General features: G+C 41.9%; 1 protein-coding gene across 2 annotated transcripts in view; it reads left to right on the forward strand.

Annotated features, from left to right (window-relative positions):
• bcl2l1 (BCL2 like 1) overlaps nt 1-27856 on the forward strand; it is a 48234-nt gene that overhangs the window by 636 nt on the left and 19742 nt on the right. The window contains exons 1-2 of one of the 2 annotated variants that reach the window (XM_034695748.1): nt 1763-2017; nt 5189-6002. In XM_034695748.1, the coding sequence (XP_034551639.1) occupies nt 5442-6002 (561 nt within the window). In that variant the 5' untranslated portion in view covers nt 1763-2017; nt 5189-5441. Of the gene's footprint in view, nt 1-1762; nt 2018-5188; nt 6003-27856 lie in introns of those variants that run through there. The other variant, XM_034695747.1, reaches the window with a different exon arrangement.

Below are 27856 nucleotides of genomic sequence, written 5' to 3' on the forward strand. Positions count from 1 at the left end.
GACAGATTTGTAAGAATGCGGAGCCATCATTTTGGTTCCTTCCAGCTCTCCTGGTCTAAACCCGGTCTGCTCAGATCCGCTGTAATGTGCAGACTGCAGTGGATGATTTGCAGATGGTAAAACACTATAATGTGAATATACTGAAGGAATATGCGACTGTTCATTTGACAGTGACAGCCATCTTCAGTCGCCTCCAGTCTCTGACATGGATAAGGTTCGTCCAGGGGGATCTGGGTCTACATCAAGTCCCTCTATAATCTCCTTTATATTAGTGTTGGTGAGTGTGGTTGAGTCTATGTGAAGCTGGAACACAGGGTGGTGGAGAAAACAGCGTTTTCTCTGCATTGTGTTTAAAGGTCTTACTCAGCCTAGTGTTTATGACAGGAGAGGGGAATGGCCTGTGCTGCGTTCAAGGACTCATTCTAAACCAGTTCCGCCCGTAGTACAGTCAATTTGTGAATCCAGACTGTGGATAAATACCATATTGCTTTGTGAATATCACAACAAGCTGTCTAATAAGTGCTTTCTTGAGTTTAAGTTTCTATGTAAAAAATAAAGAGTTAGATATGAATACAGGGCGCCGTTTGAAAAGTTGTGCAGACCGAAAATAACAGCTCCAAAACGTCTTTAAAATGTAGAGTGAATTTTTAAAAGTCACTTATTTTAATCACATTTAGAGGAATATCTGTGATCTTCTTCACATTTAATTTTGTTGTGACAAATATATATATATAAGTTACAATCACTGTTGAATCCAAATGCTAAATATTAATCAAAATGTTAAATCTAAATCTAAATGTTAAATATAAATATTAAATGTGAAATCTAAATTTTAAATCTAAATCTAAATGTTAAATATCAATCTAAATGTTAAATATAAATCATCCAGTCTATGGTATGGAGAAGCTAAGTTGCTATTGCTAATTCTGTATCGTTTTATGAAGCTTTTATTTTGGTATTTCCACTGGGTGGCAGTGTGAATTTGCATATTAGCTAAATATTTAGGATTGGAGAAACATTAAACATTTAGACTTATATTTAATATTTATATTTAACATTTTGATTTCGATTTAAAATTTGGATTATATTTAACATTTATATTTCTAATAAATATTTTTGTTTTATATTCAACATTTAGATTTATATTAAACATTTATATTTATATTAAACATTTATATTTAACATTGAACATTTATATTTATATTTAACATTTATATTTATACTGAACATTTGGATTTATTTAACATTTTTATTTATATTGAACATTTATATTTATTTAACATTATATTTAACATTTATATTTAACATTTACATTTAACATTCATATTTATATTTAACATTTTGAATTATCTTTAACATTTTAATTTATATTTAGCATTTGGATTTAACAGTGATTTTAACTTAATATATTTCACACAACAAAATTAAACGTGAAGAAGATCACAAATATTCATCTAAATGTGATAAAAAGGTGTCTTAAAAACTCTCAACATATTTATGACGTTTGGAGCTAAATGAGGAGAAATGTTGTTGTTATTTTCAGTGTGCAAAACTTTACAAACTGTGCCACATAGATTAATAGCATACCCTGTGTTTAAGCACTCATGATATAATATGTTTATTATTATAACAGTATCTGTAACTGTAACACTATAATTTAGTGTTTGGTTACATCATTTGATTTATTTCATCACACGTTCAGTCTCGAACTCACACGAAGGTTCTCGATGTGATCGTGATGGAGATTTTCCGACAGCCCCTGAAGGCGTCGTGTTACGTAATAGAGGAAGGATGGGCCTGCAGAGTGTAGGAGGCGTTTAGGTACACAATCACAAGCGCATGTAAAGTAGATATTTTTTACATGCTTTGATTTTGACAGCCTTTCTATACGGGCACAGAGACACACAGACCACACAGACCACACAGACCCACAGACACACAGACCAGAGTGGGTCTGATCCAGGAGGTTTAGAACACAGGGAGGACTGGAGCGAGGATTTATCTGAATACTCTGCTGGTAAGACGCTGATTATGCTCTTTATGTATTTAAAGTCTTTATAGTAGTGATCAGGATGGATCTGTGAATACATAATGTGGAGATCTGTACATTAAAACACATCACCTCACAGCAGCAGCAGGGACACAGCCCTCAGAGACAGAGAGTCGCTAACGCACCCTGGATGTTTTATCTGTTAATGTTTATCACGCTGGAATTTGGACACTAACTCAGTCAGACTCGAGTTGTTTTTCAAGTTAATATTTGAGCCAAGGTGTTCAGAAATGTTGCGTTCAGGTGTTACTTCTCCTCGCTGGTGTTCCTATAGACTGTACTGGTTGGTGTTTACATCAGAGCTGGGCTGTTAACAGGCGAACCACGTGCTGGGAGCTTGGGACCATGTGGCATTGTAAACACTGCTGCCTTTTGCTGTAACATGAGGTTTCTCTTGATCCCGAATGAAGTCCAGACTAGGTCCAGACCAGGTCCAGACCAGGTCCAGACGTGTCAGCTTGGAGGAAGTTTTTGGGCTCGTGGTTGTAAGAGCGCTTAACTAGTTTGGCCTGGATCCAGTAGAGACTCTATGTGACTTCTTTTGTGCTGCTAAGTAGGGTAGTTACATTGTGTATTATGTAATGTACCCAGCACTATTTGCATGGACCCCCCTTTCACATAGTCATTATTATTTCCAACCGGTTATCAGTTTAAATGTCAGTATTATTGTCGGAAAGGTCAGGTGCCTACATAATGAGCAGCTGACTCTCTGGGATCATCAGCAGGTCATGTTCCTCCCACATCACTTTGTGTTTGTCTGCATGTAGTCCAGTTAATGTCTGAAAGTACAGGAGGTCTATGAGAGGCAGCAGAAGAGGAGGAGGGACAGGCTCGCTCAGATCTTTTGTTTCAGGGTCCATTTAAACTTAATTTACTGGCTGTCTGGTGTGGACATACAAATTTAATGAGGTCATTTTACTTTACATCATCATCATAATAATTTTTCTATTAAGAAATGTTTCCCTAATTATGACTATTAGCCCAAGACGACATTAGCACATGAGCTGGTTCTGATTTATATATAAAAATATGACTTCATCAGATTAACTATCAGGCTGAGTTTATCACCAGAGTATTGAAGGGTGTCAGATGAGGGAGACGCACGCTGCATGTAATGAAAGTGAATGGATACATGCTTCTTAAAAATGTGTCACTCTTCTTGGAACGAGATGAAAATATTTAATCTGATAGAAAAACAAAAGTTAACCTCTAGTGTCCAGCACACATTCATTTTGTGCTAAAGTTACAAAGATAACATTCACAGTGAAGGATTTATCTATCCAGGTCTAACATTTACTATAATATATTGCATTATTGTCTAATTCTAATATTTTACAGATATTTTTATGATTTGTCTTGTTTCAAAAAGGTAAGAAAGTAGTGAAACAATTCCAGTCAGTTTCCCCTTCTGAGTTAAAGCCTGTGTTCTGACCAAGCGGCAACCTCAGGCTGCCAGAATAGAAGCCAATACAGAAGTGTTAAAAACTGCAGTCAGGGAAGGCTTGTCAGGTTGCACAAATCCTCTTTTTCAAACCTGTTTTAACATTTAGAGATTATATTTTGGCTGCCAAATTTAGGGGCTTACTGTCCTGAGTGGTAAATGTTCAAAAGAGAAGGGTCAATCACAAGCATCCTCTGGCAGTGACAATTGAAGCCAATGCGGAAGTGTTAAAAACTGCAGTTCATGGAGCGTCCACTTGATGCTGGCTGCAGAAACACCAGAAACCACATACACACCCATTCAAAGAAGACGAACTTTACAGCAGAAATAAACATGTTTACAGTCTGGTTCAAATATTGAGTGTAGTCTGGATAGCTCATTTCTCTATCGGCACACACTGTACAGGGGGTGAATTATTTTCTAACGCTACAGTTCAGAAGATATTAAGATTATGAGTTTTCCATAACGAGAGACACAACTGACTTGATTGACAGGCGGGAACACTGTAGCTGTTGGTGAGGAGGCTCAAAGCCCGCCTCTTTACCTCACACTAGCTCGACAGCAGTTATGTTGAGTTCAACATTTCCAATATGGCACCCGCCGATGATTGGCTTCAAAACATTACGGATACTACGTCCATATATTTATACAGTCATGGTTCTGACTGTTTCTTTAATTCCCTGCAGTTAAAAAACCTCAATGAGACTATCATCGAATACCAACAGTTAAAGAGCCAGGATCAGAACATGTGTGTCATTTCTTCTTGAGAAATGAATCAATTACTAAATTAGATACTGATAATGTTTTCTTTTTTACAGACGGGGGGGATTAAAATAAAGAATGAGTGCAGCTCTCACATGAAGGTTTTGAGGATGTTTATCCTTTTAACCATCGTAACTGATCTGTCGGGTACTGTGTTCCCTGCAGGGTTTATGACTTTAGATTTATTAAAACATCAATTTATGTTTTAAGAACTAGAACAAGACCTTATTCTTCAGACAGAGAGTGGAGACAGCGATAGTTTGTAGAGACAGTATGGCAGCCAACATCTTTAAAGTACTGTCCTTGTGTTCTCACTTTAACCTGAAGCCCAGTACTGTCCAGGAGGAAAGTCTGTTCTATGGTAATTCAAGGGCATGCTTATGTGTGAGCGTATGCAGATGGGTGTGCAGGTACGAGGGCCAGGCCGGACTGAAGGGGAGACAAACTCAGTGCTTCAAAAACTCTGACTGAAGGTCAAAGGTCACTGTTGAGCAATGGTGACTGTCTGAGTGAACCTTCAAGCTCAGACCGTCCCTAAACGTCACCTTCCTCACACCACCCCTCCCTTTGTCCCGATCCCTGTCTGTCACTTTCCCTTTCTCTTTCTCTTTCACACACACACACACACACACACACACACACACACACACACACACACACACACACACACATATATACGCACACACATATACGCACACACATATACGCACACACATATACGCACATATCCACTCCACTATCACCTCATTAATACCATTGCCATCTGCTCGATGTGTAACAGTCCAATTAGAGAATTGCCCTTTGACCCCACCTGTCCAGATTTAATTTGAAAGTCTACATCCCTGCCCGCTCCCCTTCTCTAACACACATACAGTTTAAGATCACAGGGCGCTTATTGGCTATACAGAACTTGACCTTTCGTTGTCTCTTTGCAGGGCTTGAGCTGATTTGTCAGCCTTGTGTTGGTTCACCCCCCCCGAGTGTCCTCTGGATATCCACTGACCATGTGGATCTGAACAGAAGAAGCGCAGGGAGAAAGCCTTGCAGTGTGTGTTCACTCTGACACAGTGAAGCTCAACTGAGAGAGGAGGACCAGGAGGACCAGGAGGACCAGGAGGAGACCAGGAGGACCAGAAGGAGCATCGACCGAGCGGAGCTAAGAGAAGAAGAAGATCATTCAAACACAAAATGTCTCAAAACAGAGAACTGGTGGTTTTCTACATCAACTATAAACTCTCTCAGAGGAACTACCCTCTTAACTACATGGACCTCTTACAGCCTCCAAATAGGACTGATGGGGCGGGGGCGGGGGCGGAGTCGGGTGAGGAACAGCAGGTAGCGACGCACCCCAACGGGACTTTAAATGGAACAAGTCCCGGAACCCCCCCGGCGTCCCCGCTCCGGCAGCAACGGTTGCCTGAAACGGCAAATATGGATGCGGTGAAAGAGGCCCTTCGGGACTCGGCCAATGAGTTCGAGCTGCGTTATGCACTGGCCTTCAGTGATCTGCACAACCAGCTGCACATCACGCCGGCCACGGCCTACCAGAGCTTCGAGAACGTGATGGACGAGGTGTTTCGGGACGGAGTCAACTGGGGCCGCATAGTAGGGCTTTTTGCCTTCGGCGGGGCGCTGTGTGTGGAGTGCGTGGAGAAGGAGATGAGTCCGCTAGTGGGCAGGATCATAGAGTGGATGACGTTATACCTGGACAACCAAATTCAACCGTGGATTGAAGGCCAAGGAGGATGGGTAAGTCCAACAGAGAATCAGGACCAATCCAGACTTTATGGGTGTTATTTTAGAGGGATCACAGAAACAAACAATGTTACCTTAAAATATGTTGTCAAACTTTCTTGTGCAGAGTTGTGATGCTACATGTCTCTGCATGTTCTTCATAGTATATCAGCATATACACTACCGGTCAAAAGTTTAGAAACACCTTCTCATTCAAGGGTTTGTATTTATTGTAATGATTGTAAACACTGTAGATTAATACTGAAGACATCAAAACTATGAAAGAACATATGTGGAATTATTGAATGAAGAAAAAATAAATTAGAATAAATAAAAACCATTGAATGAGAAGGAGTGTCCAAACTGGTAGTGTATGTTATATTAGTCTGATATATCTGAGACAGGACTATCTGTTAAGGATTTATGGTCCAGGCTCTACTCTACACAGAGAGAGGTGTTTGTGGTGTGATGCTGTTTGTTTTTACAGCCCTACATTACTTGGTTCAGTTACATGCAGAGGGAAAGCTGAGGCTGCCTGTATGGAAAATGTCCATGTTGACACTTTTCCTTCGCACCAAAGCTGGCAGGAACACTGGAGGACTGAGGACCTCTGGAAAATAAGGACAACTGCAGTCCTGAGTTTGAAACTTGTTGTGGAAAATGAATACAGACATGAATGGTTCTTGGTGGTTTATTAATAAATACAGACCAGACTTACAGGACTGTGTTTGTATTCTGTGCCTCTCCTTAGCCTGTCTGTAGTTTTTATTAGGGATGCACCAAAATGAAAATTCTTGGCCGAAACCGAAAACCGAAAATAAGGAAACCAAGGCCGAAAACCGAAAACCGAAACACCGAAATAAATCATTATGCCAATTATTAGTACTATTGCATTATGGCTACGACTGTGTGCTAACCTCACTAAAATCAAGGATCTCACTAAACATATCAGACAATGAGGGTACATCCCCCTCATCTGGTTCAGAGAGACGAGTCCTTTTTTCTGCACTCTGTTATCCATCGTGGCCTGGATCATTTCTGGTGCACGCTGCTTTATTCACACATCCAAGTAATGATCTTTATAACGCAGGTCAAGTACAGTTGTGATGAAGTGTAGAGGAATAGATCTCAGTGAAACGTGTGCTGACAGACTCTAAGAGTGGACTTTTCATTGTTTCCACACCGTGGTCTGTCTCAACCTCTTTGCTTAGAAGACGCTTTAGTGCTGCATTAAAGGAAGAACGGATGCAGACATGTTGGCCATGATCCAGACAAGCGTGTACTGGTCCAAGGCTTTTGATTGCGTCATCACGACATTCTGTTTCAGCCGTGTTGTTTCGGTGATAAAGTATTTCAGCCGAAAACCGAAAATGCACTTTTGGGCCATTTTCGGACGAAATATTCGTTGGTCGAATTTCCGGTGCATCCCTAGTTTTTATTACACCATGCATGTGTGACTCAGTTCATGCAGATGGACCCAGATAAACCGGCATGCTGACATCTCTCTTCTATCAGCCTCTATCAGATTATAGTATGACACTTGGGTGGGGTCCAGCAGCACACACATGGCTTAATAAAGACTTTCTGCTTGAAACCTGTGAAAGCAGAATGTGTGGTCAGCAGCTGGTTCAGCTGTTCTCTAATTGATCAGCAGCATGGAGCCCAATCGAAGCAGGAGCTTAACAGGCTACATCAGGGCTTTGTAGCTCTCTCTGGAGATCGAAGTTCTCTCATCACGGGGCTCACACAGATACGCTTTGTTTTACTCTGGACGGCTGATTGGCTCTGTGCTTTGTTTCTCTTTTCTTTTTCCACTGTCTGTCCATTTTCTTCCTCCCTCCTCTCCTCCCCTCTCCTCTGTTGTGTTCTTCATCAGGCAGCGGGGTGCAGATAAAAGCTGTTTGTTTCTAAAGTTGACTGGAGAGCGGGCTTGTTGTGTGTGTGTGTGTTGTGTTTGTGTGTGTGTGGACCGGTGCTCATGAACATCTCTAAGACAGTTAAGGTCAGCTCTTTTTCTTTGTGTGGGCCATTTTATGGTATGACGCAGAGCGGAGGCAAGCAGAGGGGCTGTTTATGTTCAGCTCCGGAGCCGTATAACACCGGGGGTCAAAGGTTGATCCTCTATAAACTAGCCTTCCAGTTGCTGAACAGCATGTCTTGAAGATAATCCCCGTGGATAGAAAGTGTCATTGCTTTTTTTTTATGCTGCCGATATAGGTTTTATATATTTATTACAATGTTGGAATGAAACCTGGAGATAACGTGGAGGTGCGGGTGTAGAGCTGATGAGGTCATGGAGACAGGTGACAGGATATATGGGGTACGTGATGGTCCAGGATAAAGCTTTGTCCCTGTATTTGAGGGAATGCAGCAGCTTCTTCTTCCTCACCTTCCTCCCTCCGGTCTGCTTCAGTAAACACCACGCCACCTCATTTCTCTCCTGCATTACGCCACGTTAATGTCATTATGTTGATGGCGGTGCTGTGCATTAGTTCAGACTAAAATATATCAACAACTCCTGAAGTGATTTCCATTAAAATTTAGCATGTTCCCTAAAGGATGAGTCCTAATGACTTTAGTAATCCGCTTTAATTCCCCTCCCTCTTTATACTCACTCTTAAGCTCGCTCGACCCCCGCTGCCCCCCCTCTCACTCTCTGAGCCGGGGAGGTGGAGTGTATTTTTAATAGTGTTTTTACAAACAGCAACCAACAAATCATACTCATTATACCTTTATCACGGGTATAGAAGCATTTCAGACTCCCTTGAAGATTTCTAATCCTAAAGGAAGGCAGGGGGGTGAATTGTTATGGTGTAAAGACGACACTCGTGTGGCAACAGACAAACTCAGGGCACGTCCCTTTATTTGTGAAGATCTGAAAATATTTCCAAACCATGTTTTTAAAACTGTGAATCAATTCAGACTATGTTTTCACTTTATAACTCTTCACAGAGACTTTGAAAAAAACAATACATTAAAATGTTGGCTGTTGTCGTTGGCACAGATTCAGATTATGAGGTAAAGGTGTGTTGGGGTAATCCCAGGATGAGGCTGCCGGCTGCTTCAAACAGCTCGTCAAAGAGCCACTGATGTCACCGATTGGTGAACGAATGCAGAAAAAACATAAATCCACCCACAAAGAAACGTCCTGCTCTGTTCCTTGCTTGTTATTTGAGTAATCATCGAGTAGAAGCCAATGATTAATTGGATAGTATTTTGTCTTGAAATGCCCATCCCTAATTAAGATGACGAGCCCATATAAGGACATGGCTGACTCGACTGACAGGCGGGAACACTGTTGCTGTTGGCGAGGAGGATCAGAGCCCGCCTCTTTACCTCACACCAAGTTATGTTGCGTTCAGCATTTCCAATATTGCTCCCGCTGACAGAAACAGACGACTGACGTCACGGAGACTACGTCCATTATAGTCTATGGTTCAACTCCATGCCACGACCCTTCGCTGAATGTCATACCCAACTCATCTCTGGCTCATATTTTCCTTCTGCTGTCTTAAAAAAGGAAGGCAAAAATGACCAAAAATATAACAAGAAAATAAGGCTTATAAGTTTTTTGATATATATTTTTTTAATTTGATGCCTTAATTTCGATCATGTCAAAGTAAAATAGAAAAAAGAACATATGAGTTAAAAAGAAGAAATAGTTACACAAAAATCCCAAATCAATCAGTTCCATTAGCAAGCAGTGAAACATTTAACTTTACATGTGTGAAAAGGAGAAGAAGAAGTTCAAACTTATCTAATCCTACCCCTTTGTTCACTATTTTCTGGCATTATACGAGTGAACTCCCACAAAACAAATCTTCACATCCTATCTTCATATTTACTCCTACAATCAAAAGTAAACCCCTCATGATTCTCAACTCTTGTCTTCGTCCTTGTACCTCAGGAAAATGTTTTCTTTATACCTCTTCCTGATCTGGATTATGTTCAGACATTGCTGTAGCTCCATGTTGAGTCTGTTCCACAGTTTTACTCCACACAAGAGCTTTTCCTTGTGGTCCGAACACTCACCATCTTTAATCTAAACTTCCCTCTTAAGTTATAACCCCCCTCTCTTTCAAATAATCATAATATACATATCTGTGCATCTTACATGATAACATAACCCAACAGAGCAAAATGCCTAATTGCATTACATATGTTTTACACCAACCCCTGAAGGTTACACACGTCATGAAAATGCCAAAAAAAATATGTGTTGTTGTTTCCTAAGATAAAAGATCCAATAATTGGACTCAATAATAGTCCACATCTTTAAAAATATACATAATTTAAACTCAAAAAGAGAAACACAACCCTTAGTTAGATTGGTTTCATGTAATTTAGAGGTATCTGTATTGCTCAGGGACATGAGGATAATTGGAAAATAATAAATGTTTAATTTGGTTATCAGCTTTTTACATATTCCCTGATTCTGTGTCTCATAGCTGCTCATAGCTAAGCAGCTGATTCTTAATAAACTTCACAAACAGGAGGCGTTTCAGGCTGATTATAGATCAGAGGTTTAATCTGTGATAAATGGAATTTCTCCTCCTGACCACAGATAAATATTTCCACCATCCCTGTCATCAACACATCAGTCACATGTGGTTGATCTCCATGATCTCATGTAGTCAAAATTACTCAGGCACGTACACAGATGCTCCCTTTAGCACACACACACACACTCCTACAAGTCAGTTTACAGAGCGACAAATTACACCCTCTGTGAGCATGCAGCGGCTGCGTGTGGGTCGCATGTCATGGTAACCTAGACTTGGAGAAGTGAATGACTTGATCTTCAAATGCTGAATGGATCAGCATGTTGGGATGTTATGGTTTCACTTCTGCTGATAAAACACATGATGCCACTTCCTTTTCTAACAGGCTTATATAATTCATTTCCACTCTTTCGTCGTCTGGTGCTCGGGTCTGAGAGTGTGTCTCTCCGTCACATATCACACAGGTGCAGTCCCAACACGCAGCAACAAACTAAACTCACAACTGAGTAGGTGTACTGAGAGGAGTTCTGCTTTCCCTGTCTTTGTCACAGTATCACTTGTGCTTTGTCTTTTCAAAACCACCTTCACCTTCCTACACTTGTACCCGAGTTTCTGAGTAAACCCACACGAGACTTTGTTGTCGGGGTTTTTTTCCTTCCTGTGCTTCTCTTCCCCCTTTCTTCCTCCTTTCCTCCCCTGACGCTCCCTCACAGGGATGAAGGACGGAGCCTTTGGCAGATGTGGGAACCTGAGTGAAGCTGTGAGGCAGGTGCGCCCTTAGTGTTTGCTGATGAAATATTAGACTGTTCTAAGTCGAACAAGGTCACTCTCTCCCTCGCTCTCGATGGCTTTAACCTAGTTGTATTGTGATGTTATTGTCGCCTCCCTTCTTTTTGTTACAGTGACAGGAAAAGTAGAGGAAAGCTAGACAGAGAAATGAGTGATCCAACAGCATCACCACGGCAAAGTGACAAGTGACCATCAAATATAACATGAAGGTGTCACATTTTAATAAGCCTATCACAGCACACGGTTGATTCCCTTGTGTTAGTGTTAGCAGTGAAAGATATTCCAGCTCTTCGTCTGCTGCAGCAGCAGATGAGCTTCAGGGGAGGAAGCAGAGCAGCCAATCAGATACACTCATATAGGTACTGAACATTTTGTCCACCACTTCTGTTCCTGCTTTCTTTGCTTTCGGGCACTATCATGGAAGAAGTCCTGTATTTTCCATACGGTAGATTCCCTCCTGGGAGCACTGGCTCTTACACTCTGTTACACTCTGACCTCACATGATGATTTCTCGAGTAAATCTACACAAATGTAATGTTTGTAATGATCGTTTTTTAACACAGAGATGATTGGCACAATGCAGGGGGAGGGAGGAGAGAGCTTACGTGAGGCAGAGACAAAGACTGAAGAAGATAGTGTTTGTTTTCAAGGAACTTCAGTTAAAAAATTAAAACAAAGTATTAATCAGTAGTTATTTCATTGATCCATCAAAGTAAGAGAAGGCTTGTCAGGTTGCATTAAATCCTCTTTTTCAACACTGTTTTAACATTTAGAGATAATATTTTGGCCACCAGTTTGCCATGTGGGATAGGGCTGGGCGATAAATCGATATCGATCGTGATATACACTACCAGTCAAAAGTTTGGAAACACCTTCTCATTCAAGGGTTTGTATTTATTTTAATGATTGTAAACACTGTAGATTAATACTGAAGACATCAAAACTATGAAAGAACATATATGGAATTATTGAATGAACAAAAAAGTGTTAAACAAAGCAGAATATGTTTTAATGTTTTAGATTCTGTAAAGTAGCCCCCTTTTTCCTTCATGACAGCTTTGCACACTCTTGGTATTCTCTCAGTCTGCTTCATGAAGTGGTCTCCTGGAATGGTTTCTAATTAACATGAGCCTTGTCAAGAGTTCATTTGTAGAATGACTTGCCTTCTTAATGTGTTTGAGACCATCAGTTGTGTTGTTCAGAGGTAGGGTTAGTACACAATGGATAGCCCTATTTGACTACTGTTGTAATCCAGATTATGGCAAAACCAGATTATTTCATAGTGTTGATGTCTTCATTATTAATCTACAATGTTGAAAATAATTCAAATAAATAAAAACCATTGAATGAGAAGGTGTGTCCAAACTTTTGACTGGTAGTGTAATTTTTCTCAATATAAAAAACAAGATATTTAAATCTGTAACTACACCACCAAACCACTAGAAAAGGGCCACTAATTAGCATTAAACGCTAGATGCTACCCAACATTAGACAGACGAAGAAGACTGCATTGAACAGCCAATCATGTTGCAGGTTGAGAGGTAGGTGGGGCTTAAAGAAGTTTGGATCTGAATGTAAACACAGCTGAGACGAGCGACAGAGACACTGAAGAAAACTCAAAACCTACCAGCACTTCATTAAATCTACTTTCAGGATGTGGGTAAAGGAAGAGCACAGAGACAACTTCTGCTGTGCACATGTTTAATGTCCACCGCGACCACAGGACAACTGAACACTGAATAACCAATATCACTCTGCTCGTAACCCTTAGTAACCTTAAAGGAGAGACCACAACTCAAAACAATACTCTATAAACTGATACACAGAATACAATTTAATATATTTGTTTTAAATTTAAATCAAATGATCTCAACCTGAGACAAATATGAATCCACAAAATAAAACTTCACAAAAATCTCATCTTACATTAAAGACCTGCTTCCTGTTTGCACCGTCAGAAATGATGGATTCAAAAAGCTCATCAGAAAACTAAATCCAGATACAAACTAACAAACTGTCTTCAACTTTCACTCAGGAATAAAAATCTGACTTTAAATTTCAATGAAATAATGATTTAATATTTATCCTGATAATCATTGATATACTGATATGAAAAATTGTACCGTGATAACATCATTTTCAAGATCGCTCAGCTCTAATTTGGGCCATCAAATGTATGGGCTTACTGGCCTGAGAAGTAAATGTTCAGAAGAGAAGGGTCAATTCATTGTACTTCTAAAACTGAAAACAATGTGTTGATGCTAATCCTGAGGTAGATTAGCCAGTGTTGGTGGATAATAATCTGATTGAGCTCAAAGGTTATTTCCCTAAACGCTGGGACTTTACAGTCTGTGTGGGTGACTTGAAAATAGTGCGTTTCAAAGAAAGGGCTTTACCGAGAAACACTTTTTAGATTCTAATAATACACGTTATGTCCGCACCACTCTGTGTTGTGCTTTGACAAATGACTTGATTAGTTGAAGAACAGATTGTGTCAGTGAATGATCGGGTCTCTTAATGTCTGTAGACCATATTTGGAGAGTTGATGAGTTTCTTTGTCTTGTATAATACTGAGGACTGTTGTTGGGCTTTGTCAGTATTTCTTGAATATAATCATTAGTTGGAGCTTTGGCTCTGTCAGAGTTGTAGTCAGCATTTCAGCTGCCTTCTCCTGCAGAGTTTCAATATGTAAATCCAGAGAAAAGTTCCCCTGTGGTTTGAACTCTTAGAAAAGTTTAGATGGCAGGTAAATATTGAGAAGTGAGAAGTGTTTTGCACAACAGAGGAAACCTGGCTGCCATAAAACCCGTTGAAGTCTCCACCTTAATGATCCCACTGGAGCTCATTGTGGAGCCTCCATTGTCCGGGATGTGGAGACATTTAATAGCAGCAGATTCTCCCTCCATGCCTGGTGTTTTTAAAGAAGTGCCGGAGTGAAGCCATATATTGTGGGATAATAAAGCTTGTCAGACAGCAGTGGTAGAGACAGTGCCATCGACCTAATAATGCTGTTTCCAGCAGAGCAGGCGATGGCAGTGATTACTCAGTGGAGATTGAGGCGCCTCGGGGTGGGGGTACGGGGTTATTACCAATTATAGATGAATAATATCTCGACCTGCTACTGGGAGAAACATTGTTTTTTTTCTCTCTGACAGACTAATAAAAGCTAAACTCATTTAGAGGAATCACACCGCTATGGTCTGGGGAAGCTTGGCTGGATCTAAGTGGGGATGGGTGGAGGGATGGAGGGGTGGGGGGGCTCTGCTGGAGTAACAAGGGAGAAAAAGAGACCATTATATCTGTGGATCTGCTTTACGGCGTCCACAGTATCCGTAAGGTCACAGAAAAGTTAACTACAAGAAAAATGTCCTCAAGCACTAAAACTCTGTCCATATAGGAAGCGTATCTCAACCTTTTTTAAATCCCCTCTGACACGTACGGCTGCAAACAAGACATGTTGTTCTACCATTTCCAGCAGACTGTATATTTTCTTACTCTTTGTATTTACAGCAGCAGGAGGGGTTGCTAGATTCGATAAAAATAACAAACATATTTTTGTCGATGGTTAAAATGATGCCTTCGATAATGAGTCACGCTATATAGTCATAATCAAAGCACCTACGTTTGCAGAAGGAACCAAAAGAGAGTCACATGCAGGCTAGGAAAGTTTGAAAGTATTGAGAGATTGGTTAACATATTGTGGTTTTGGCCTTTTTCAACACCATGAATAGAAACTACCAAACTGACCCGTCTAGCCTCAGTCATGAACACTGGCTCTACAGGCAAGTGGCACTGTCTACTACCATGACATTTAATTACTGAAACCCAAATAATTGATGAACCGACTTATTTTAGGTGCATTCAAGGACAAAAAACTGTCATATATTCAGCTCAATGCAGTATGTTACATCATTAAGTCATTTGGTGTCTTTGTTTGCAGTGTTGCATCATTAATACTTGATGTGCCTAAAGTAACAGTTTGTACACTCATGAATCAATCAACCAGACTTTATTTGTAAAGCACTTTTCATACAATGACATTGTAACACAAAGTGCTGTATATAAAAACAACTTAAATAGAATCAATAAAAAAAATATGATAAATAAATAAAAATAAAAAGACCCCCATCCTAATCCCTGATAAGTAATAATAATAATAATAATAAAAATAAAATAAATAAAAAATAAAATGCCCCCCCATCCTAATCCCTGATAAGTAATAATAATAATAATATTAATAATAATAATAAAATAAATACAAATAAAATAACCCCCCCATCTTAATCCCTAATAAGAAATTTTAATAATAATAATAAAAAAAAAAAAAAAAAATGACCCCCCATCCGAATCCCTAATAAGTAATAATAAAAATAAGATAAATAAATAAATGAATGAAAAATAAAAAAGGCGTTGCTGATGAACTGAGGAAATACTTTCATATTTTAATGAGGAAACACTGGAGGTAAAATAAGATTTTAAAACTTAACACAGGAAATTAAAATCACCCAAATAGAATAAATTAATAAAATAATAAAACTTTGAAAGATTAAACCAGTAAAAGAAACTAAGATGGTCCCCACTGGAGAAGTTTTGAAAAACTAATAAATCCAGAAAGTCTTCCTGGAAGTGTGCTTCACAAATACCTGTATAGTAGAGTATCGTCTACAAACAACTATCCATCAACATTACTTAGTTCATGTTTGAATTTATAGCCTCTCATACATTGTTGTGAAGATATACTGATGTGAGTATTGGAGTCGTATGTACTCACAGAGGTTTCAGTGGATGTATGGTCATGATAATGTGCCTCAGAGACTCAGGGAGGTCATTGAACTTTGGTGGCAGTAATGGGTGAACCCTGAAGTAAACACTGAAGTGGGTAAGAGGGCGGTAAACAGCCTGCTCCCTCTTCTTGGAATCTCTCTTGGCTGTTCTCGTCTTGGTTGCAAAATGAAATGAAACTCGAGAGGAGTTCATCTGGCATCGATTTATTCTTGAATTATTATTATTTTTTTAAATATGATTTTGTCATTTATGGTATTTCAATACAACTTGTTGTTAAATATGGAATGATGTGTTCTTTTGAGAGCATTAGGCTGCTACAGTGTGAAGAGGTTGATGCTCGGAGGCTGTAATTTAACCCTCTTGACTTGTTTTGACAGGGAAAACACCTGAGCTTCCTTTGTGTCATCCTCCATGGTAGACTTATTGACTTTCTCTTTCTCCTCTCTCTCCCTCCCTCTCTCTCTCTCTGTAATTAACATGCACATAGGATAGTCAGTTAGATCCCCAGCCACCCCCCACCCTCCACCTTCATCTCCCTCCCTCTGTCTCTCCTGCCATCTCCTCCACGAGCTCTCCTCCCCCGCCACCGATCGATTTTGGTCCCTTATTTTTCTGTCCTTGACTCCTCCCACTCCTCCTCCTGTATTAATCATTTTTGAGCTCCTTTATTTCCCCTCCTGTCTGCTCTCCCTCTCCCTAACCTCCGCCTCCCCTTCCTCTCTCCATCCATCTACCTCTCGTCTACCTAACAGCCGATGTTGGCTAAGTACATTACGGAGCAGACATGCGACCGCACGCCTCATCAATTTGACTGTTAACCCCGAATGCCCTTGTTCCTGCGTCTTCTCCTCTGTTCCTCTGTTTGTTTATCAAAAACACACTTACAGGAGTGAGTGCTATTGATTCCCCCGACTTTATCTCTGCTTACTTTCCCTACACCACCACCACCACCACCACCCCCACTGTCCCTTCATCCCTCTCTTACTCCCCCCTTATCTCCCTCCATCCCATCCTATCCTCCTCTTCCCTTCATCGCTAATGACTCACGTGTGGCTAATTAGGAGAGATGTGTTTCTTTGCTTCCTTGGTTTCGTTTTTAAAGACGGTGTCTGGCTCATCAAGGAAACTTTCCATGAGCTGATTGTGTTTGTTTATTTGTTTGTTTGTTGTGGAACACGTGGTGCGGGTCGTCGTTGTTGTTGTCTCATGCGTTTGTGCATTTTACTGTATGATAGCGCGCTGCAGAGAGGAGGGGGGACGGCGCGATGTCAGACTGGTCATGTGACTACCTCAGACAAAGGACCCGTGGCCACATACACACACACAGGAATTTGCTTTACTGGCTTTTTGGTTGTACCCACAGGTGTGTTGTCGCCCTGCAGACAAAGCCAGCCCTGAAACAGACGTCCTGGTTTTAAAGCGACTTTGTCATTGTCTCATTTTTTAACTTGTGACACACACACAGAGAAGATCCTCACACTTGTACAATGGGCTTGCAAAACCCTTTTTGGCAGTGGATCAATGGCGGCGGCTATTCAAGCGCTGTCAGTGAACGCCTCTGCGTGGTGGGCGGCTCCATGCAGATTGATCTGTGAATGTTTTCATCTGAATGTAGCCCAGCCGCTCTGCCATCATGGATTTGTCTCCATTGTTTTAGTGTGTATGTGTTTGAGCTCATGCTTTAGCTTTCCCTTATCTGTGAGATCTAATATGTGTGTGTGTGTGTGTGTGTGTGTGTTGTCAATGGTGTGTGTCGGACTCACAGCTTGAAAATGGCAGCAAACAGATTGTATTGTTCAGTTGCCTCCAGCTCCATGACGAGAACATCAGGGACGTGTCTCGTGTTGTTCACCATAAGAACTCTCATCACTGAGTTGTGTTTGTGTGAGGAGGCTCTGTCATTAGGTGACATTTTAATCAGTTTGAAAGCTCACTTATCTGCTACACTTTTAGAGATTGAAGACTTTGAGTTTAAGTTTTCTTTCACGTTATAAGATGGTGAAAGATTTAGAACAGTAAATGCCTGGATTACCAGATTTAATCTTAAATTAGCTGTCCTCTTGATGTGGACAAATGGTTCTAACATGCAGGGAACTCCAGTGCCTGGGGTGGTTGATTGTTCTTATATAGGACTTTAAGTGTAACACTTGAGCCCTCTCTTACACGGGACTTCCACCAGATCCGTGTCTGGTCTGTCTCCAATCTGCTGCTGTCTGGCTACGTGCTCCTTTGTCCGTCATCAAGACCTCCAGACACCTGGAGTCATGAGGTTTTCCTGCAGTAATCACTGAATCAAGGATTCTCCTCCTCCTCTCCTCATCCATGTTGTCTTTCTGGTCCTCTGAAAACCTCTGACCTGTTGACTCCAGGCCTGGCTCCGCTCATCATGACGGTTTGTTGTTGTAGTTAAGTGAAATACGATCTGGTGATAACACAGTGTTTTATTCTGAAAATTAACTGGATGTTTTCATTTTGTTTTGGTGCCTGACTTCCTGTCCCGCTCCATCTGCTCTGTTGAGATTGATGCGTCGTGCTCCGGCATCCGGCAGAAATAGAAGTCTTGTGTATCTGATCCAGAGGACTCCGACCTGCCGGATCAGAGTTGCAGCCGGAACGCAATGGAGTGGATCCAGTGGAAGTTAACACATTGACTAGAATATAAACCTATCAGATCCGGTGCTGATACGGATTGGAGACGGACAGGACACGGATCTGGTGGAATTTCGTGGTTAGAAGTTGTATGTCTGACATAACGTCCCTCTAACAGCCTACCAAAACCCAGTTTCACATCTACTTCCTCCCCAGTTGTTTCATTCCCTTTATCTGGTCACTCCAAATCTGCTTTCTCACCTAGACTATTAGGAGGAGTTGTTCAAAAGCAGGAGTCGTTTCCCACCTTGGCCTGAGTTGTTTGGACATACATGAACACAGCTACCTGATGTGAGGCAAAACAAGTGAGTGGATTTCGCCTAGGAGAGGCGGTCTGCGAGGGGAAAAATCCAACATTGTATCATGTTTATCATTTAAATCTGAACACAACAAACCAGCTGATGGTGTGAAAGCACCTTCATGTGCTGTTTGAACCTCTTTGTTGATGATGATGGCCTCAAATGGCCTCAGCCCATGCTGCCACTCTTCCTTTCCTGGGAAGAGTTTGATGGTTATCGCCACCAGTGATGATGCTGACAGATAACCCAAATGTAGGCAAATTCATTTAGTGTAATTCTAAAACTGTGCTAGCTTTGTTGGACAGAACCAGTATGATGCTGTTAGAAGGCAAGGCAAGGCAAGGCAGCTTTATTTGTATAGAGCATTTCATACATGAGGGCAACTCAATGTGCTTTACATTAAAACATTAAAAGCATTGGAGACATTCAGACAAGCATAAAAGAACATAATTAAAATGACAAATATGATAAAACAGAAAAGAAAAGGAAAATTAGAAATATATTAAAAATTACATTAAAATTTTAATTTAAAGTGAGTTAAAATAATCTAAGATAGGAAGGCAGTGGCAAATAAGAAAGTCTTAGTCTTTGATTTAAAAGAGGTGAGAGTTGGAGCAGACCTACAGCTTTCAGGGAGTGTGTTCCAGATATGTGGTGCATAACGACTAAACGCTGCTTCACCATGTTTCCTTCTGACTCTTGGGACTGAAAGCAGACCAGTACCTGATGACCTCAGAGGTCGAGGTGGTTCATAAAGTAGCAGCAGATCAGCAATGTATTTTGGGCCTAAACCATTCAGTGCTTTATAAACCATCAGCAGGATTTTAAAGTCTATTCTCTGACAGACAGGAAGCCAGTGTAGGGATCTAAGAACTGGAGTGATGTGGTCTACTTTTGTGGTCTTTGTTAGGACTCGAGCAGCAGCATTCTGTATGAGCTGCAGGCGTCTGATGGACTTTTTAGGGAGTCCTGTAAAGACCCGTTATAGTAGTCTAGTCTGCTAAAGATAAATGCATGGATGAGTTTTTCTGCATCCTGCTGAGACATAAGTCCTTTAATCCTTGATATATTCTGAAGGTGATAGTAGGCGGACTTTGTAATTGTCTTAATGTGGCTGCTGAAATTAAGGTCTGAGTCTAAGACTACACCAAGGTTTCTGGCTTGGTTTGAACATTTCATCTGTGCAGATTGGAGCTGAGCAGTAACCTTTAACCTTTCTTCCTCCAAAAACAATCATTTCAGTTTTTTCTTTGTTTAACTGAAGAAAGTTCTGTCTCGTCCAGTCATTGATTTGTTCAATGCATTTACTCAGTGTTTGTATGGGACTATAATCCCCCGGTGATATGGTGATGTAAATGTGTGTGTCATCTGCATAGCTGTGGTATTTTATGTTGTTGTTTCTTATTATCTGTTAGAAGACCTTTAAGCTTTCCCCTTTCACTCTCTGTTCCTTGTAGACTCAATCCAAAGTCCTTTGATTCCATGAACCAAGTTCGCTGTATACATGGAGACTCTTTTATTTAGTTTTTTACCTTCAAAGCCAAGGATTTGGACAAACCTTTCTTGTGAGGTAGCAGGAAGTGGTTACATCCTCTTGGCAGAAAATCAGATAGCACCATCCTGCATGAGCCTTTAGCTCTATTAATATGTGGCCGACTGACACAAAGGACAGTAGAGCCAGGATCCACACACATCCACACACAATCAAACCTCACATATATTCTAGTGAAGTCGCTGAATGATGAAGAACAAATTGTACACTTTGATGAGCAGATTTAATCTCATATAAACAATGGCACCAGTTTGACTCTCATTAAATCGAGAACTTATTCCACTATAATAACTAACTGCTGCTACAACCACCCACTGTGTGTGTTTACATCCTCCATCAGAGCATGTTGGTCACGTTAAAGACGGGACCTGTCGCCCTGCAGATCACACACAGCAGAGAGACATCACACGGCCTCTAATGAGCACATTTGCCGCATTTAGTCTGCGACAGACCCTCTCTCTGTTTCTTCTTCCTTTTATTTGGAGACACACACACACACACTCTGGTGTCACAGCAGCAAGACGTCTGTGGGTTCCATATCCAGACACTGTTTATGTATACAGGACAGATATCCAGCTGTGTAATATATGAGTGTGTGCGTCTATACTGCCAGAACACTGCAGAGCGTGCAGCTATTAGAGCGGCTTCACCAGACTGGTAGACATCCGACTTTCACCGTAGTGCACCATTATGTGCCGCCCCCCCTCAGAGGTGTCTGGCAAAGTGTGGCTGCAGAAAGCGAGGGAGATAAGAATAGAGAGAGGCAGATGCATATGGTAAGCACTCGGGAGGGCAGGATGCATTTTCTGATGACACTGCTTTGCTGTCCTTTCTCTGCGGTTCAGAGTCCGACCGCAGGAACACTCACTGATTTTATTTCTCAGTGAGATAACGACTTCTAAGGCTTTTATTGATTTTATGTAAAACTGAAATGCAGCTAAATGGTGCATTAATTTATAATGAAAGCTTGGAAATAGTTACATCAACACTGAGACCTGGACTCCCCTGTTGTTTTATTAATCTTTTACTTTGAGTCATCTGAGTTGTTGTTTTGATCTGCTGGTTTCTCAGCCTCATAGTGAAAGTCACAAGCAGAATGAAATGCATCGTCAAAATCTGTCTGAAGATCATTTGAGTGAAACGAGATCTGAATATTTAATGCAGCCTAGAAAGCCTCCATAAGGATGCAGGTATTTAATTCTTACATGCAGAATACACGACAATACTTAACATTGTTTAACCCTTCTGCTGCCAGACTAACACAATGTTTTCCTTCGATTGATGTCACCAGGAGGCTGTTTGTGTAACGGTCCCTGACATCCACATGAACACGTAGAAGCCCAGTTTGTGTGGGAGACAAAATATAAACCATCATCAAAGAGTAGCAGCTTAAGTAGAGTGCATACTTTGCCTTCATGCCTTTCAATTTTTAAAGATTGGCTTTTATTTGTCTAGATCAGGTCACAAACTTTTCAGCCCGCGACCCCCACTGTCCCTCAAAGTGGATTAATGTGGCTTCATTTAGCTGGTCTGGAGAAAATGACACTACCTTTATGAGCATGTGGCTGTGATTCTACTGCTACTGATGCTTTTGTTTATTAACTGTTCACTAACCCTGAACTTAGGAGTCATCTGGCAAAAAGAAAGGCAGAAGACTCATTACATTTTCTATTTTCAAGGTTTTATTTCAAGTTAAGCTACTGTTTTTGTCAATATATTTTAATTTAATGGGTAAAAATGGACAAATTTTAGATGACTTTAACATCACACGACCCCCCATTTGTGTCTCACGACCACCCACGGGATCCCAACTAGGGATTGGCATTTCAAGCCAAAATACTATTTGATAATCATTGGCATCTATTCGACGATTATTCGAATAATCACCACACACACACACACACACACACACACACACACACACACACACACACACACACACACACCCACACACACACACACACACACACACACACCTGTCCCATTAACGTCCTGTTTATGTCCGTGTTTCTGTGACACAGTGTGGCGTGTGTGTTTACATGTTACAGCCATGCTCAGTCTCTGGAAATACATGTGTAGTAGTGTGAGATTCAGAGAGGGAGAAAATCGCCTGGACTGTTGTTAATGTTTTCTTCTTCTTTTGCTATTTAATGCAGTTAGCATTCTTCTTCTTCTGTTACTTAATGCAGTTAGCAAACAGCTTTAAGACACTCTATAGTCACCGTCTGGTGGGAACACCGTATTACAACCAGGCACCTGTAAAAATGATGAAAAATGATACTTTCAAAATGAGAAAATATTCAAAGTAACTCTTAGATTTTTACAAAGTGAACGTATATTGGAATATTTGAAAATCCTTGCCCATCCCTAGTCCTGACTAACACTTTGGGAACCCCTGGTCTAGACCACAAGCCCGTCAATGCAGATAGTTTGCACAGCAGTGCTGCTGAATGCAACATTTTACCTGCTTTGCATGCAGATGCATTTTTGGATTGTCTGTGATTACACTTGTAGTCTTTGGATCTTGCAGGGAGCCCTATATGATGTGATCTTTCTGTTTTGGCTAGTTTCATCGATCGTGGAAATATAACCTTGCAGCCGCTAGTTCGCACGTTGTTAAACCCAAAGTATAATGTAGTTAGTTTGAGTGCAATCCCCAAGAAGCTTTGAGCACTGTGATTTCTCACTGAGGCTCTGACACCCACAAATGTCATTTGGTCCAGTTTGTATGCCTCGTCCACATCAGCTCTCATGGTGCTGTATGAACAGAGCAGCTGCATGTTTGCAGAGACGTGCATGTTTGCGTACGTGCTGCTCCACTTCTCCGAGGCTTAGTCTTGAAATCAGGTCATGAGCAAGTCTTCCCCCCCCTCCTCTCCTCTTCTTCCTCACTCTTCTTTTCTCCCTCTTTCTGTTTGCCCCCTCATTTTTCACCCTGTCTGCTCTAACCCACATCCTTACACCTCCTCCAGTAATAAATTCTTGTTTTATTTTTTTTCCATGCAGCAGGGTGCAAAACCTCCACATCCCTCTGCACCCCTCTCCTCTCTGATTACATTTCATTCCTCGCTATCGTTCTCCCTCGATCTGTCTCGTTCCTGCTCTCCTGTCTCTGATTCTCTCCCATGCTCATATCTGTGATCAGATTATGAGGCGTATCACGGGATTATTGAGTCTCATGGCAGGTATTAAAGTGGGAGAGCAGAGGGGTGGATGGAGAGGGTTGATGAGTATTTCATGGTAATGTGGCACCCAATCTCATCCAGCACAAAGACAAAATGATGATAAAGAGCATCAGGACCATCGTTATGTTCATCACAGGCTTGTTTGGATGGCCGAGGGGGTAAAGCAATAAAGACAGGAGAAATCTCCACAGCCTCTGCAATAAAGAGGAGAGGACTCAATGGAAAGAGGGAACAGAAACTGACATGGGTAATGCTTTGAGATATTCATCAGTGCTGAAATGATGCTGTAGACGGTTTCATGTGCAGTGATGTGTTTAAAAACAAACATACAGCACAATAAGGGGAGTGACGTTTGGAGGAAATATATCACTGAGCCTGACTTCTGCAAAATGCTTCCTCCCTATATGATATCCCAGCTTCCACCGAAGGCCCATTCCAGATACTGGACTCCTTTATCTGATTGTGGGGACGGCCAAATTCAACCAAATCTGTGTCCAGTCCATCTCCTATCAGTCACAACACCAGGTCTGATAGGTTTCTATTCTAGTCAGTGTGTTAACTTCCACTGGATCCGCTCCGTTGCGTTCCGGCTGCGTCTCTGAACCCCCCGGATCAGATACACAAGACTTCTATTTTTGCCGGATGCCGGAGCATGACTCATCAATCTCAACAGAGCAGATGGAGCGGGACAGGAAGTCAGGTTTCACCAAAACAAAATGAAAACATCCGGTTAATTTTCAGAATAAAACCCTCTGTGTTATCACCAGATCGTATTTCACTTAACTACAACAACAAACCGTCATGATGAGCGGAGCCAGGCCTGGAGTCAACAGGTCAGAGGTTTTCAGAGGACCAGAAAGACAACATGGATGAGGAGAGGAGGAGGAGAATCCTTGATTCAGTGATTACTGCAGGAAAACCTCGGTCACATGACTCCAGGTGTCCGGCGGTCCTGCTCCGTTCTGCGTTCGGAAAACGTAACCAGTGGGTGTTGACGGACGAGAGAGCACGGAGACGGACCGGACACGGATCTAGTGGAAGTCCTGTGTTGCCAAAAGCAGCTAACAGTAATAACCTTTCACCATATCACTGATCATGTTAGAGCACAGAATGTAAACGTTTGTCATCATGAAGCCACGTTTGCTTTTGACGACTCAGAAAGCACATCCCAAAATTTTCCTCAGACATTCTGAGCTTTTCCTGATATTCCCATTTGGAAACTCATTTTTCCAATTATCCCGACACCACATGAATGCAGCGTCTCTCCTCATGGGGTTTCCCCCCTTTCCAGTTTCCAGTGGTTTTCGTCAGCCTGTTTCTTTCCCCCTGCAGACAGCCTCACCCCCGTTCATTTGTTCTACTTTCTCCCAGTCTTCTCTCCTCTTTCGCTCCTCATCCCTCTCCTCTGTTTGGCGTTTTGTTCCGTCGCAGTGACATTGTTTCAGCTTGAGTTTCTGTTTCTCCGTCTTCCAGACAGATGGCAGATCTTGGGGTCATGGTGAGGTGTCTGGGTGGGGTTGATAGCCTACAGGGTGGAGGGTTTTACACCATCCAGTCAGAGAGAATCCCTGTCCTCTTTCTGCTCCAGCTTCCTCTTTCTGCTCTCCCTCTCTGTCTTAACACTCTCTTTACTTCTTTCAACACAGCACTGAGTCCTTGGCCTTCCAGCTGTGCATCACCAGTGTATACGTGTGTGTGTGTGTGTGTGTGTGTGTGTGTGTGCGTGTGTGTGTGTGTGTGCGTGCGTGAGCATGCGTGAGCGTGCGTGAGCGTGCGTGAGCGTGCGTGAGCGTGCCTGCGTGTGTGAGTGTGCATGTGTGTGTGTGTGTGTGTGTGTTTGTTCAGTGACAGAATGGGGTTTTGTGGAGACACAGCCCCCAGAGTAGGACTGGGAACAGATTGGTGTCTGAGCCTCCATGTCCTGACTCATTAATCTCCTCTTTAATTCATGGTCTCACCGCCGGCTCAACATATGCACACACACACACGCGCGCACACACACACACACACACACACACACACACACACACACACACACACACACACACACACACACACACACACACACAAACACTCACACACACAGCATCAAGGTCTAATAGGAGACAAAAAAAGTGCATACAGACACATTGATACTGGCTCAAACAGCAGCGTGTGTCACCACTGCGGGGAAGTTTAATGATTTAATTTCCTAATTTCGCTCACTTCCTTTCTGCTTCTTAGAAACGATTCATCACTAGTCAAAGCAGTACTGTCCTCCGACTCCCTCCCCCTCTACAGCAGCATTGATCTTAGGATAAAGTTGGCTGTAATTCAGCCTAAACTGTGGAGTCAATGTGACATTGATGCAGGTCACTGTTGTGCTGTGACGCTGCTCATCAGTCAGTCAACTAATTGGTTTCTGAAAGTCCTGCTGGCTGGATGAAATCTTTATTATAAGGGCACGCAGAAGAAGAACTAAGAAATGTTGAAAACTTGAACTCACCTCGTTCCTAAGTGCTAAACTTGCTTGCATTCTTGCTTTTATTAGATGCAGCAGAGTGACAGGAGTAGAGAATGGGAAAAGACCAAGCGGCAACCTCCAGTCTCAAAATATGAAGCCCATGCAGAAGTGTTATAAACTGCAGTTCATTGAGGCTGGCTGCAGAAACACAGGAAACCAAATACACACCAATTCAAAGAAGATGATCTTTACAGCAGATGGTTCAGAAGATATTAAGATTGCGAGTTTTGCCCATTTAAGGACATGACTGACTTGACTGACAGGTGGGAACACATAGCTGTTGGCTAGGAGACTCAAACCCCGCCTCTTTACCTCACACTAAATGCTGATTTATACTTCTGCGTCGCCCCTACGCAGCAGGGGCTGACGCGGACATGAGCCCCACATACTTGTGCGTCGATGTGTCCGTGTCGCGCAGCAGTTCTCCTCCGAAATGCTTGAGGGCAGTGTGGTCTCTCTGATAGCCGGTCGCCTGCTTCCGGTCCTGCTACGATCTCTGTTTACTTTTCCACAGAGATTCAGAGCGTGTTCTGTTAATCTACAGCTGATACATGTTGCTGTTTATCATACAGACATGATTACATGAAGAATAGAGAGGAGGAGATGAAATACACGGCCGATGTGTGGCTGATGTCCGGGATCCCGGAAGTGCTGTGAATGCGGGAAAGACAAAGCCGTCGAGCGGACCAATCACAGAGCTTGCGGTCCGCGTCGGCTCTACGCGTAGTTACATTTTGGAGGAGGTGCACGTCAGCTACGTGCGTAGGCCTCTGCGTAGGTACGGGAGCTACGCGGACCCCCGGCGTAGGCTACGCCGTTGATTCAATGCAGAAGTATAAATCAGCCTTAAGTTTGGTTGAGTTCAGCATTAACAATATGGCTGCCGCTGCCGATTGGCTTCAACACAGCGCTCAGGAACGGATGGGTGACGTCACGGATACTACGTCCATTATTAACACAGTCTATGGGAAAGACATGCAGCAAAGGGACCTGGCACAAGGACTATAACTTCTGTATATGGGGGGCGCTCTTAAACCACTTGACCAACCAACACCCCGACAATTAGGTCTTCTTAGTCTGGAGGGATGCTGCATGTCCGCTTTGAAATGTCACATTTTTTATTGCTTGCAGTACACTCAAAAATAATTAGAGGTGAAACATCCAGAGCAAAGAGAATGCTCTTCATTAAACAAAGACTAAAATCTACACCAGAGTTTATGAATCCACCATCAGTATCGAAGACCTCGAGTCAACTTGGAAATTTTCAGGCAAACTTTCAGTTTTCTAGTTGCATCATTGTGCTCAGATTAAGGGTCTGCGTCCTAGTTTCTGTTCAAACTTTGAGCAGTTCAGTGTTTTCAGTGCTCCGCGTCCTCAGCTCAAAAATGCCACAGTGTCAGCTGATTGGACTCGATGATTTCTCGGCACTCTGGATTGAAAATAGCACAATTTTTGGAGCACCACCTCTGCGCTCAATGTCCCTTCTTGTCCACTGATCAATCAGGATCAATAAGGGGTGGGACTCTTTAATACAGACTGAATTGGGCACTATTAAGGGAAGGGGAAGTGCCATGTAACCTGACTTTAAAAGACACAGCTTCCAGT

Source organism: Notolabrus celidotus, chromosome 11 (assembly GCF_009762535.1).
Source record: "Notolabrus celidotus isolate fNotCel1 chromosome 11, fNotCel1.pri, whole genome shotgun sequence".
In the NCBI taxonomy this organism is placed as follows: Eukaryota; Metazoa; Chordata; class Actinopteri; order Labriformes; family Labridae; genus Notolabrus; species Notolabrus celidotus.